This window comes from Macaca nemestrina, chromosome 6 (genome assembly GCF_043159975.1).
Source record: "Macaca nemestrina isolate mMacNem1 chromosome 6, mMacNem.hap1, whole genome shotgun sequence".
NCBI lineage: Eukaryota > Metazoa > Chordata > Mammalia > Primates > Cercopithecidae > Macaca > Macaca nemestrina.
Genome location: NC_092130.1, coordinates 166,185,523 through 166,200,082, shown reverse-complemented (window position 1 = coordinate 166,200,082; position 14,560 = coordinate 166,185,523). Strand labels below are relative to the sequence as shown.

Genomic DNA, 14,560 nt, shown 5'->3' with positions numbered 1-14,560 from the left:
CTCAGAAGATACAAAAAGACCCTAGAATAATTTCATGACACCATTCAAACCCATTTACCTTACTGTGCCCGAGCAAGTGGGACATCCGACCCAGAGTTGGGGACACAGTAGCGAGCCTTTAACAGAAAATGAAGACCCTTTTGAGAAAAGACCACAGACTAGCTAAAAGCACCTAACATGTGCTGCCCAGAGGTGCAGGAGACACCCAGGCCTGGGAGAGGGAAGCCAGTGAAGTCTCTCCTGTGATCAGAGTGTTTTTTGATTGTTTTCTTTTGTTCCTGTGTCAAATGATAGGTTACTTCATTAAACTTACACAATGGCCACTTAGCATGCTAATCAGCTGTTTTAGGTCCTCTTTGTGCTCATTTCACACACTGCTTCATGTAATTACCTCTATTTGTAATTTTTGAGGGATTCTGAGATCATTTACATGGGCTTTGCTGGGCTCCCTGCCTGCTGCACCCAAGGGAATGGCAGGCCATCGGGAGTTTCAGGCCGTGGAGAAGGTGCTCGTGTGCGGAGCCCGGGGTGCCTCAGAGCCTCCGAGCTGGTGCTGGGCTCGGAAAGCCAAGAGGCCAGGGGCACCACATCCTTGCTTTCTCCACGCTGATGGTGCATGCATGTCGGGAGGGTCTGGACTAAGCACCCGGTCAAACTGATGTCTGGTTTCTGTACACTGTCTTTAAGCTGAGACTAAGAAAACCAATTTTTTAAAAACCTGTAGGGAATCATAAGGTATTAATCATGGAAGTCGATCAATGAAGCCCTACTGAGTGACTTCACCATTAGTGTGGGATGGCAGTTTGTGACTGACCTCTCCCTATTGCTAGATATGAGTTCTAAATTGCTCTTCAAAGAATCAGTGTGTCAGTATGTTCAATTCTTTGCCTTCTACTTTTAAACTTAACTTCCTTGTAAAGCAACCTTTTCTGATTACCTGCTCCACCCTGACTCATTCCGATTTCCTGCTCTGCCATAACCATTTTTTCCAGCAAACCACTCACCCGCGTCACTCTCTTTAAATTAGCCAATCGGAATTAGTTTAGCCCGTGCGGTCTAACCCTAGCCAATAGGGGAACAACACAGCAGCAGGGGCCACGTGCGTCAGGGATAAGAACCCCTTCCCCTCCCTTGTCCAAGTGTGCGCTCACCATTGCTCCATCTGTAAGGGCGCACCCTTCTATAGAAGTACATTGCCTTGCTGAGGATTAAAAAGAAAATTTTATATTCCAGTGCTATTTCTTCTGCGGCACTGAAACTTTATTTATAACACTGTGATAGCTCTGCTTCCACAGCAGTGAAAACCGAAAGAGCTGGGCTGGGCACCTGCCTCTTTGAGGTGGGACTCGGGTCAGGCAGCACTCAGCAGGTGCAGGGATCCGTGGGGCCCAGGCTTTACTTCCTTAAGGGATTGGAGGGGCTGGTGAGCAGTGAGCGTCTGCAGGCCCAGGGTATAAACAAGGTGTCTTCCCTGTTGCTTTCAAACTCATTCAGGTGGTGGGCCCCACATGGGTTCTTGGCAGAACACGGGTGTGTATTGATACGTCAAACTGAAAAATGAGTGATTTTTATAATTTTGTGCCAAATCAGATTACCCTTTATAAGGTTCAAGTGATAAATAGTAGAAGAGATCAAGATTTTGAGGCAATCTGGTGGGGGGGGATAAATACAAATGAATAAAATTCTAGCAACTTATTTTGTTTCCTGAAAATTGGAAAAATATTTCAGTTTTTGAATGCTTGTAGTGGCACAGGTTAGTCCTGGGTTCCGCAAAGACCTTGTTGAGGGGCACTGCATTATTCAATGAATAAAAAGCAGAATAAAAATAAGAAGCAAAGTACCTCAAATCTAGTCCTGGTACTTCTATCAGATGCTACAATGTCAATACCCCCGTCCCCAAAGAAACCTTTGGCAAAAGTATCATTAAGCACGTAAGTGCTGGCACAGGTTACCTGTATCAAAATAGCTCATGTTCCCTATAAATATGTACACCTACTAGGTACCCACACAAAAAAATTAAACTAAAAAAATGCAGACACAGGGCCACACTGCATAAAGTATTATATTTCTAAACAAATCCTCTACTCACATGGAGAATCTGGAAATAAAATAATAGAGATGTCTCATGAAACTAAAAGGAGATAGACTCTAACAAAAAACAAAAACAAGTGAGTTGAATAGTTGGAAGTCTGGTTCATCAATCCATGTGGCCTTAAGCGACAAGAAGATTCCTTCCTTTCAGAAATCACAGTTGTTAGCTTGCCAGGCACCCAAAACAAAATAACACAAACTGGGTGACTCTGAGCAACAGAAAATTACTGTCCCACCGTTCTGGAGACCGAAATCAAGGTGTGAGCGGAGCCACGGGTCCTCTGAAGGTGCTAGGGAAGGGTCTGTTCCAGGTCTTTCCTGGCTTCTGGTAGCTCTTGGGCTGAGGCGGCAAAACGCCAGCCTACACAAGGCGCTTCCCCTGTGTGCACGTCTGTATCCAAATTTCTTCCTCTAAAAAGGCACCAGTCATATGGGATTATGGGCCCACCCTACTCACCTACCAGAGCCTCATCTTAACCCTATTTCCAAGTAAGGTCACATTCTGAGGTACTGGGGGTTAGGACTTTAACATAAGAATGTTTGGCGAATCCTATTCAACCCATAACAATAAAGATAGGAGTGCAGGTTCAAGGTCTCCCTTTAACTGCCCACTGACTGCAAAAAGCAAGACTCAGAAAGATCCAGAGTAAAAATCTATTTTAACTTTTTTTTTTTAAAATTTTTAAGAATCAGATCCTTAAATACAAACAGCCACTGACCTCAGATACCCTTGCACTCTACTGCGTGAGGCCACGTGGTTTGATTGGCACACTGTGGCAGCGTGGCTAGGCTTCCTTCTCTCTCTGCCTCAAGTGACAGCAACACCTCCACATCAAGCAGCCTCCATGTGTTGAAGCCAGTGAAGTCAGTTATTCGGGAGCCAGTGGATGCAGTCTGGGGGTCGTGGCATAGTCCCATGACCTCAGTGTAATCGGATTATGGGTGTGCGGGGCCAGCCCAGAACAGAGTCCCATCCACACCTTCCATCTTGAAACAGGTCAGCTCACCAAAAATCAACCGTTGGATAACCAATTTGACCAACCAACAATCTGTCAAATTTTCTGAGTTTTAAGATCTTGTCTCTTTTAAACTCTTCTAAAGTATATAGCAATTTTTTACTGGAAGGATTGGCAGGGCCCCAAGGGCTGGGAGGGCCCCAGGGTCTCTGAGACCTCCACATTCTCCCTGTCTGTACCCCCACCTCTGCCATTCCGCTCCAGCTTTCTCTGACTCGTCACTTCCCCTCTTTTTCTGATCAGTTTCTCTCCCTTCTCCTTCTGACCTTCATGCTACTCCACCTCTCTGACCTTCAGTCACTCTCCTTTCCCTGATCCTCGTTCTCCCCCTTCTCTGACTTTCTCTGAATGTGGCATCCCAGGGGTGCTGGGTATGGTCATGTAGGTTGTGTACTGCACAAAAGTGCCTCGTTGGCTCTACTTGCCAAGATCTGTCTGGAGAGATGCCCATTTCCTTTGTGTGCTAATGGTTTGGGGAGACCTTAGCAGAGGCCAAGCCTGTGCTTTGCATAGATCCTTCTCTATGTCTCCTCAAGCAGAGGGCCCCCCTCTTTTGGCACTAACTCCCCAGAGTAGAGCAGAGCAGGGAGCTTGAGAAGAGAAACACCAAATGTTCTGAAAATGTCATTGTGAAATCAAAATGGAAACTCGTCAACTAAAAGCATCCAAAGGTGTTAAAAACTTCTGTTTATTAAAATATGATTGGCTATGGACTTCAGAAATAGTTTTTAAAAGTCATGTTTTGGGTAAATTGGCACATTTGGTAAACTTAGCAGCCTGATGGGCTGGCTTTCACCACTGGGCCTGGCATCCAGGAATAGGGAGGTCCATTACTCTTTCGGGACACTTCTTCCCCACCAAAAGGACTGTTGGAAGATATAGCCCATGACGGTGAGTGGTTTCTATCTTATCCTCACATCTAGAGTCCAGGAGGGCACCATGATAGGTCCCAGGGGTTTGGAGGAGGCTGGGTTTCTGTAAGGTCAGCACTGCCGGCTGCCTTCCCCACCTGAGAGGAAGGACTGCGGCGCCTGCTCCTCTCTGTGCGCTCACTGCCGGCTCAGCCTGTGGCTCCAGGAGTGTCTACCTAGAGAAGTACAGCCTTTTACGGCACACTCACTGTCACTGTGCTCTACAGCCGGTCACATGAGCGACAGCCACCACAGCTGTTCAGGAAGGCTCAGGGCAAGGCGACCACCGGCTCTGATTCCAGCACCGGCGGAGGCACCTTGCATGGCGAGGCTGCGGCGCAGCCTCCTCTGCGTGGCTGCAACCCCGCTCGCTTCCCGTGAAAGCAGACCCTCTGAAGCTGTTCTTCCAAATGGCTTTCTGCCACATTTGAACTGTGCTTCCCTTCACCCCAAACAGCTGCTTGTCAGTCCGCAGGCGCCTTGCTAACCTGGGTTTGCACTGTGTCTGCTCCCTCATTGCAATCAAGGAGATTCCGTTTCATCTGACAGTTCTACTGTTTTGAAGTTAATCTTTTGGATCAACTAAAGGTACCCCCTTTTCTCATCCTCATGCCCATCAGACGGTTTAGAGAGACCAATCCATCAACCTCCGGCTGAGCATGCCTAACCGCAGCTCTGAAAGACTGAAAGCAAGACGCTAATGGAAAACGCGAACACTTCCATTTTCCTACTCCACACCCCTCTGACTTCAGCCCTTCTTCCACACTGGGCAGAAGACATCTGCTGCTTTTCTGAAAACCCAGTGATCAACAACACTGCTGGATAAGAGTACAAGGGCAGAACCAACTTCTGGAGTAGGACAGATACTCTAAATTTAAATAGAAAATGTGTAATAGGGAATAAACCAACACATCATTATAGCATGCTGAAATGAGCCTCTTACTAACGGTCAGCAGTGACACCGCGGTGTTTTTCACAGGCAAAGGCAGGTGTTGAACTCCAAATGTCAGCGCCTGGAGAGGGGGCCGTTCTGAGGGAAGGATGCATTTTGATTCTGGACAGTATACGTTTTCCTTTGAATCACTGAGTCATTGGGTGTCTACAGGATCCTGGGGGTCAGCTCTTCTCAAAGACTCAGGGACAAAAGTTGATTTTCCCAAAGCAGCCGAGTGCGGGAAAGCATGCTAATGTTGGACAATGTGTGGAGGGCTGTGGCATCATCACGCAGCTCCTACTGTATACACAGAATCATCTGCTGAAATAAACACCAAGTGTGCTGCTTTCAAGTGTTTCAATGACCTCTGCTTCATTATTTCCTGACATTAAGAAGTTTCAAAATTCAAAAAACAAAAACAGGCGAGGTGCAGTGGCTAATGCCTCGGATCCCAGTGTTTTAGGAGGCCAGGAATTTGACATCAGCCTGAGCAACATAGTGAGACCCTTTCTATACAAAAAGTAAAAAAAAAAATAAACCCCAAAACCAAGAAAAAAGAAAGTAGACTAGAAAATCAAGGGCCTTTTAAAAGCTTTTAAGATAGTACAAACGGAGCATAAATGAGAAGATAGTCGTTCACAAGGGTGAATGCTGTCGGTACCTGACCAACCGTTGTCTCATAATTAAGGATTAGTTGATTCCTGTGTTTGTTAACCTGTTACTGTGACCTTTCTCAGTGTCAAGCAGGATGCTAAGCCCTGGGGATAAAAGATGACATTGTAGACCCTGCCTCATGAAGTTTGGAGCCCAAGAGCAGCAAAAGATGTACAAGAATGAATACAGTAAGAGATAGAATAAGGTGTGTACTCATTACAGGGACAGTTTAATGTTTAATTTAGAAAGAAAAATCTCTGGCTGGGCGCGGTGGCTCACGTCTGTAATCCCAGCACTTTGGGAGGCTGAGGCGGGCAGATCACTTGAGGTCAGGAGTTCGAGACCAGCCTGGCCGATATAGTGAAACCCCATCTCTACTAAAAACACAAAAATCAGCTGGGTGTGGTAGGGGGCGCCTGCAATCCCAGCTACTGGGGAGGCTGAGGCAGAAGAATCGCTTGAACCTGGGAAGCAGAGGTCGCAGTGAGCCAAGATCATGCCACTGCACTCCAGTCTGGGCAACAGAGTGAGATTTTATCTCAAAAAAGAAAAAAAAGAAAGAAAAATCTCCCTTTATATTTTTTTCTATGTGTCTTTCAGTGAAAATTCCTTTAGCCAAGATGTTGGATCAATTGATTGAATCATCGTAAGGATGGTGTATGTGAGACTCTTCCTAAACCACAAACTCAAATACTATGGTTTTTAATGGGCAAGAAACCACCATTTCAGGCATGGTGGTGAATGCCCTGATCTGGAGGCCTAAGGGCCAATATTTGTTCCTACTCTCTGGGAACAGTGAGGTTCAGAGGACAGGGTCCTGGAGAGCACGCCCTGAAGGCTGGGCTGTAGCCGCTTCTATTACTGGATACTTGGACGAGTCACTTGTCCGGTGTGAATCATTTCCTCTTCTGAAAAATTATGGGTTTTGACTAGTTCATCTCCAAGTTCCTTTCTGACAAAGGGTTCTGAATCTCTATTTCTAGAAGGTGAAAATTTACCCTGAGGAACTTCAAGTCACAGATGGTTTTTAGATAGAGGATTAGAATAATAAATAAAGCCTCTACCTGGGAAATGTAAGCACTTTCCCAGATTATAAGTCATCATCATTTCAAAATAAACTTGCTGCAGAATAATCTTTTTAGAAGTACAAATTACTGCCTGTGAACTGAAAGAGAGGAGAATGTCCTTAAGCTCAATCGGTAAAGCTCTCCATCAGATTCAACTCTAGCTGTGGGAAGATGTTAAACAGTGTGAAAGAAGAGAGAGGAGGCGAGTTTCTGGACTGCAGAGCCAGCGGCGGCCAGGAGTTGTCAGCTTTATAAGCAGGTGAGGTCCAAGTCATAGGGCCTCACAGCAGAGTCAACCTTGGACTTCTAGCCATTAACACAGTCTCCAAATGCTGAGGTCTGTTCCTGGAATAGAAACCTGCTCTGTTCTGCCTAAAATGCTCTTTTAAATGGTTTCAAAGTTGCTCAGTGTTTTGCTAATGTTTTAGGGAACTATGGAAAAGCTTGCACACCACAGAGAGAAATCATGCTAACAGGGGAGCAGGGCTGCCTGGGGAACCGGCCCCGCTCAAACAGGCATTGCTATCAGAAATTCTTCTGCAGTGAGGCAGTGCTGGAATAGGTTCCCAACGCCCCCATGTTCCACAGGGACAGGCTGGCAAAAGGGGCTGTGTTGGTGGTGACAAGGGCAGCTGAGGACAAGAGGTCATGACTTGGCAGTGTCAGAGGTCTTCTGTGATGGGCACTGCCCTTGTGGCAATCTAATTAGGTGTTGGATCAACGGATCAAATATTAAGCTGCAGGCTTTCAAAATGTCCATTACAGGTTTAAAATGTGCGCAGGCCTTGATTTTAATGGCCCACTAACAGAGCTCGTCAAGCTCCACGGTTCTTGTGATGATGGTAAGAAGGACCCAGCTCCTGTGTTCCCGTTACTGGCATAATCCAGCACCTTCATGGCCTTCGGTCCTCTTTATTAGTTATTGACAATGACAACTGCACACATCTTGACATTTCTGCAAATACTTCTATTGTATATGTGAATGTACGTTTCTACAGGATTTAATAAGACACGTGTTGTCACAACAATAAAATGGAAAGCAGAACCAAGTTCAAAAGACCTTTATTTCTTTTTATCCTCTTCTCATCTCCATCTTTATAACCCAAAGGGCACAGTCTCCAATGGAAGGCTGTTTATAAACGGTAGGTTTTTTGCCACTGTTGATAAATGCTCTAAATAACCTTAAATTATATACCACGTCCTTTGGACTATAAAGCATGCACCTAATTTCTCCATGTTTTTTGAACATTATCAATGTTCAAACACACCTGAATTACTCGCAGGGGCTTGATAATGAAGGATGTGTGTTGTTTATTTAAGGTTGTACATAGAAATACTGACAGGCTTTGCTGCTGACACAGTGTCACACATGCTTGCTCACAGCTGTATCCTCAGCAGATAGACGGGCCTGGGATCCCACGGGGCTCCATGCCTTTGGGCATGCGATGGCCAAGTAAGTAGGCTATGTCAGCACAAACATAACTGGAAAGGACTTTTTACTGGGGAAAACTGAAATAATGCTGATTAAATTTGGAAAAGAGACAGGGATGGTTGTAAAGTTGACTCTTGATGTTTAAAAAGTGGGCTGGAAATTTTTCAGCAAGACAAGTGTATTATTCCAATTAAAGGCAACCTCTTCCTTTCTGCAGCATTTGAGAAGTCCCAAGAAACGCCTGAAGTAGGTCCTTTATTCTTAGACTCTAGGGCCTCCTTGAATAACAATCGTTCACATTTGAAGAAGAACATGTATTGAAGAGGTTGCTAATTAATCTAGCATCACGTTACGTCGTGGAAAGTTTAAGATTTCCCCCTTTAAAATAGCAACTTGCCCCTTTACAAAAACCAAACAGAGAGAAGAGACAGAGAGAGCCTCTGTCCTTACCGTGAGTGACAGAGCCATGCAGACGAAGGTGAACTTCTTGATGTGGGCTGCCGTGACTGTGTTGCTCGTGCTCACCAGTTTGTTGCTGGGGTTATTCTGGGGAAAGAAAACCACAGTCATGAATGGGCCCTGCTTATCCTTGGCTGAACCCACCAGGGGATCTTGAAGAGCATCTTGCTTTTGTTTGATGTGTCTGAAAAGAGGTTTCAAGTGACAGTTTGCCAGGTGGCTGTCATGTTGAGTGTCTCTTGGGCAACTGTCAGGTCCCTGCACAGGATCATTAACCTGAGTGAATTCTCGACTTAACGCCCTGTAGCATCGTCCAACTCAGTCACCTCCCCTAGGCCTGGGCAGCCCACCTCGCCCAGTCCTGGGGCTTCAGCTCTGAAGCCTGCTCCTGCCCCATGCACCCCACTCCTGGTCCCAGCAGACCCTCTATCTGGCCACCATGGGCATCTCCCTAAATGCCATGGCCCTGCTCAGGGGCCTCCAGGGCTCCTCTCCTCCCTACCAAATGGACTATAAATCCCACCGGGCATTCAAGGCCTTGTGCAATCTGACATGGACTCACCCTCCAGCCGTGACTTCTCTACTTCTAGCCCAAATGGGGCTTCCTGCTCTTCCCCTGACACACCTGGCGCTTTTGTTCCTCCTGCCATTGAATCCTGATTTTCAAAAACATCCCTCTTTCGAAGGCCCATCATCTTCACAGCCCATCTGTTCCCAAAAGCCTCTCTGACCTTTGACCTCCAAGCTGAGCCCTACCTCCTGTAAAGCCCAATGAACCTGGAGCTCTCTGAGGGCAGGCATCACGTCCTGTCATGCGTCCAACCCCGGTGAGGCTGTGCTTGCTGAGATAACGCCCTGCGTGTCTCCCCTAGAAGCACTCAGCATAACATCTGAGTAGAAGAGATACCCCAAGAGCATCTGCTGCACTGGATTTCAAGAAGGACTGCGGGGGGCTCAGATGTCCCCCAGTTTGGCAGTCAAAGGGGCCTGCCGAGGCTCTCCAGCTGCAATGCTAAGCGTGCTTCTCACCTCCGCAAAATGAGGGTCTGGCCCCTGGACCACAAAAACTGGCAGAGAAAAATAACCCTGGCCTCATTATGGACCTAATTAGTCCCAGAGCCGACTCACAAAAACAAACCCTGAACACCTGGCTCCGCATCCAGCCTCGTGAAACACACACCCACAGCTACTACAGGATCCACGTGGAAAAGAGCTTGTGATTTTCCTTTACGGGGAGGCTAAGGTCATTTCTCAAATCCCTGCCACCACCAGGACCAACCTCTGAGTGAGTATACGTTTTCTTAATTCTAGTCTCTAAAACATATCTGTTTTCTAGACTGCTCTATGGCAAAGTACAAGTCCCAGTGGTTGGAGACCTCCATCTCCATTCACCCTGGATCTGTTAGAGGACCGCTCTCTGTAACAGCAGTGCCCTGCTGGGTACGATGAGAAGGAGGCCTATGTTGGAAAGAATTAGGGAACCTCAGCAAAACACACATACTGCCATGGGGACAGCAATGTACCACAGCTCCTTCAGGGGCACTGTGATTTGCAAAATGGCACATATTCACATGAAGATCGTTGGAATAAACCAGCAAGTATCATTAGATTAGCACTGGTGTTTCTGTTTGTTGGCCCAGTTGGCTCAGAAGCATCATTTTTTGCAGAGAACTGAACATTAGAGAGAATCTGCACTAGTGGAAACCTCTCTCAGCTCCTACTTAGCTAGAACTCCCAGAAGGTATGTGAGAAATTTTAAATCTCTGATTCTGGAGCCCACAAAGAAGCTAAGGATTTCAACTGTCAATGCAGCAAATTCTGGAAGTCCACATGGAGGTGCCTAAGATTTTGGTGAATAGATGGTATTCACATAAATGGCTGGCGTGGCTCGCTGGAATGCTTGGAAACAATGGGCGAGGTTTTAAAAGGATTTGGAGTAACTTGAAGTTCTGGCTAGAGGTATGCTCGTTAAAGGAATTTCTTTTATAGCTCCTAGCCTCTGTGATCAAGAATAAAACAATGTTTTTCTTGGATGCTCTTACTGAAACCATACACTGTTGTATTGTTAAATTTTATGATTTCAAGGTGGCCAAAAATAATCTCAGATGAGACCTAGGCAGCCAGAAGGTTCTAACACTTCAGCACTTGCCCTTCTCATCAGTTTCATCAGATGATCACCTTATTCATCAGGAGCTAGAACTGAAATTTAGCAAAAAGACATACATTCATGCTGGTTTTCTAGGATTTACTTCTATACACACGTGCCTTGAAATGAAAACAATGATTTCTATCTATAGACTGAATTAAACCCACTCAAACAGTGTCTGCTCTCTCCAGCAAGTGACTCATGCCTTCTGAGTCCACTCTCAGAGGCCTGTGAAGCAGGAACCAAAAGCATTTCTTAGGAGATCTCTGCATCCTGATGCTGCAACAGAATATTCCCAGTAGCTGACGGGTCCTAAGTCATAGTCCAGTAGGTGGCGGGTCCTAAGTCACAGTCCACTAGGTGGTGGGTCCTAAGTCACAGTCCAGTAGGTGGCGGGTCCTAAGTCACAGTCCAGTAGGTGGCGGGTCCTAACTAATGGTCCACTGAGGAAATTCCACTCAGTACAGGGTTCGGGGCCTATCGCCCATTAGCTCAGTACAGGGGAATCCCTCACTGGTTTTCAGGTGGGTTACCCTTCCCAGGTGATCCTCTATCTCTAGGGAAATAGAGGATGCAAGTGATAGAGACAGGGAAGAGTGGCCTGGGGGCTGGCAGTGGAAGAATGTCCTGATAGGGAAGTGGGAGCAGGCTGTGTGTGGGGGTGGATGTGTGTGTGTGTTTGTACAAGCATGCCCTAACAGAGAAACTGCTCGGGAACTGCAGGAGCAGAGGAGGAGGAGGGCAGATGTGGGTGATACTCCAGACTTGATCCTCCGTCTCCATCTCACACTTTCAGAGATGCTTGGGCGGATGTCCTTGGGCCAGGCTGTAAGGTGTGGTGGGGGAGAGGGGGTCCCCAGTCCCTGCTCCCCAGGCCTTGCCCCTCCCAGAACCCACAAACGGTCTCAGGGGGGCATTCTGAAAGCTGGTGGCCATGTGAAGAAAGGAGGGAAGCCTGCAGCCGGTGGCCTAGCCTTGTTGTGTGGCTTCCCAGGGCTTCCTGTGCCCAGGAGAGGTTAGGCCGGTGGTGGGGGAAGGCGGGAGGGACCAGCATTACCCAGGGTCCAGTGCCAAGCTGCCCATTCTGCCAGAGTTGAGCGCTGTGGACACCGCTGGCTAGGAGGCTTCCTTTCCTCACCTCACAGGCTCTGGCTGGGATAAGACAGCATGACGCTGGCAGTGGCTGCTAGTTCTGCGGACATTCAAGGCACAACAGGCGCCCTTCGTGGTAAGAAGTGGCAGCCTGTTTGCCTCCTTCCAACGTATCATTTAAAACACTGTAGACTATTTTTGGAGTATGTTTCACCAGCCATTTGTTTTAGAGTATTAATAAAAGTCTATAGGTTTAAATCATAATGCTATAAAATAGACTTCTATTGAATGACAGCAGGACAGTGCTGACTGGGTCACAAGTTACACAGCAGAAGGGTTATGTGACTCTTGTGGCTGGGGAGACACAGCAGCTGTCAACAGAGGCTTTCCACTGGAATACGTCTGCCATATCAAAACACTGGACCCAGGTCTTGCCTATGGCCAGGCTTGAGCACGCAGGTAGGCCAGCCCACAGAAAGAGAACCACATCGTCATGAAGCCAGGAGCACGGCTTCCTGCCTACACCTTAGCCATCTGGTAGGGGGTCAACAAAGTATTCGTTTAAAGAAACAAACCACAGAAATAAAATTCCATAAATTGATTTTGGGGGAAGTTTATTTTCCCTTTCGCAAACAAATCATTACTCAATGGGAATAACCTGAAAGTAACTACAGAAGATCACTTTGGAAAAGCATCACGGGATCAGCTTCAACTTGCCTGTTATTTTCTGAGGAAAATATTCCTTCAACGTCCCCAACGTCATATTAACCTTACAAAGGGAAGCAGGACTGAGGAGCAACAAAGTGTCCCTCGTCAGAGAGCCCTGTCTATCAAGTAGTCATTTCAAAAGCGTGTTTCAGACACGACACCGCACGGGTTCTCACCTTGTCGAAAGCAGGATAGACAGCACGGATCTCCGTCAACCAGCCGTATGGCATGTGACCCACGGGGTACGTGGCTGTCAAAATCGCCACGGCCTGCAACAGGAAGAGGTGGCAGAGTTAGCAGGGTATCAGCAGAAAGTCCTCCAGGAGCTAGAGTAGGTGACAAAGCACGCTGGCTCAGGTGCAGCCACTGAGGAAAGAGCCCTCCACACTGGGGGACAAACATCAGGCAGTCACAGGACAGCCCGGGGCGGGGGGAACTGACAGCAAATTGGGCTCCTAGGGGCAGGCACTCCGCCGCATCCTTGCGAGTGGAATGAGCCAGCCAACAAAGTGGACGTGAAACAATGGGGATGCATCATGTTTTATGTGGATGCAACGAGAAAGAGGTGCAGACCACTGGCTGGGAAGCCAAGATTCCTTTTATTTTTTCTCTTTTTTTTTTTCTTTTTGAGGGAGACCAGAGTTTTATTATTATTCAAATCAGTCTCCCGGAGCACTGGGGTCAGAGTTGAAATCACAGGAAGTCAGAGCTGTCTTCTTGTGCTCAGTGAGTTCCTGGGTGGGGGCCACAAGCTCAGATGAGCCAGTTGATTGATCTGCGTGGGGCCAGCTGATCCATCAAGTGCAGGGTCTGCAAAGTAAGCACTGATCTTTGGAGCATCTTAGGGAGGGTCAGAATGTTGTAGCCTCCGGCTGCATGACCCCTAAAGCATCATTTCTAATCTTGTGGCTAATGCTAGTTCTACAAAGGCAATCTAGTCCCCAGGCAAGAAGGAGGTCTGCTTTGCTCTTACCATTTTTGTTTAAACTATAAACTATAAGTTTCTCCCAAAGTTAGTTTGGCCTATGCCCAGGAAAGAACAAGGATGGCTGGGAGGTTAGAAGCAAGATGGAGTCAGTTAAGTCAGATCTCTTTCACTGTCTCAGTCATATGTTTGCAAAGACAGTTTCAATCCTTCCCTTTGGGTTTTATTACACCTTAATCTTAAAGTGTAGGCTATAAAGATGGGAAAAGACCATCCACTGCTCTGAGACGCCAAGATTTCAACCCAGGTCCACCCAACTCCAGAATCTTTGCTCATTCCATTGAGCTACACAGAACCCTCTAGTCTAGCCCTATTTATTCTGGATTCTCAAAATGAAATTGCGAGCCCTCCCTGCTCTTCGGAGGGTCTCTTCCTTGGGATCCACCTCTAAGCCTCCACTCCATCCTTCAGGGATGCTGACATTTTCGGTGGTTGTTGATGGCTCTGTGCTACTCTCCTTCCAACCCAACTCACTCCCAGTCTGTTTGGTCACTATGGCCCAATTTAGATTTTTAATTTAAGAAAATTAAATACACATTTTGTGCAGAAAGCTATCAATGTGTTTCCATGAAAATATGAGTTTCTGACCAGACATGGTAGCTCATGCCTATAATTCCAGCACTTTGGGAGGCTGAGGTTGGAGAACTGCTTGAGCCAAGGAGTTTGAGACCAGCCTGGACAACAAAGCGAGACACCGTCTCTACAAAAGAAATTGAAATATTAGTTGGGCATGGTGGCTCAGGAGGCTGAGGTGGGAGGATTGCTTTAGCCCAGGAGATCGAGGCTGCAGTGAGCTATGATCGTGCCACCACTACAGTCCTACCTGGGTGACAAAGCAAGACCCCGCCTCTTAAAGGAGAAAAATACAATGACAGTTCCTTCCCTATGTGAATGAAAAGGAAGAGAAGTGAAAACAAAGCATCTAAACCTACATCCTGGCAGTGTTCAACTCTCTGCCTAGCCTGTGAAGGAGGAAAGCGAGCTTCATCTGTTTTAATTAACGAAACGGCAATGCCCGGAGGTTCCAGGAACATGAGGCAAGTCCCCAGCAGTGTGACGGAAGTG

At 47.0% G+C, this 14,560-nt stretch overlaps 1 protein-coding gene across 1 annotated transcript in view; it reads right to left on the bottom strand.

Moving 5' to 3' along the window:
* The window catches only part of LOC105492320 (ANKH inorganic pyrophosphate transport regulator), a 155,269-nt gene that overhangs the window by 20,810 nt on the left and 119,899 nt on the right, over positions 1-14,560 (bottom strand). Inside the window, exons 7-8 of the mRNA XM_011759333.2 lie at positions 12,687-12,779; positions 8,556-8,651 (exon numbers count right to left, since the gene is read on the bottom strand). Of these exons, the coding sequence (XP_011757635.2) occupies positions 8,556-8,651; positions 12,687-12,779 (189 nt within the window). The remainder of the gene's footprint in view (positions 1-8,555; positions 8,652-12,686; positions 12,780-14,560) is intronic.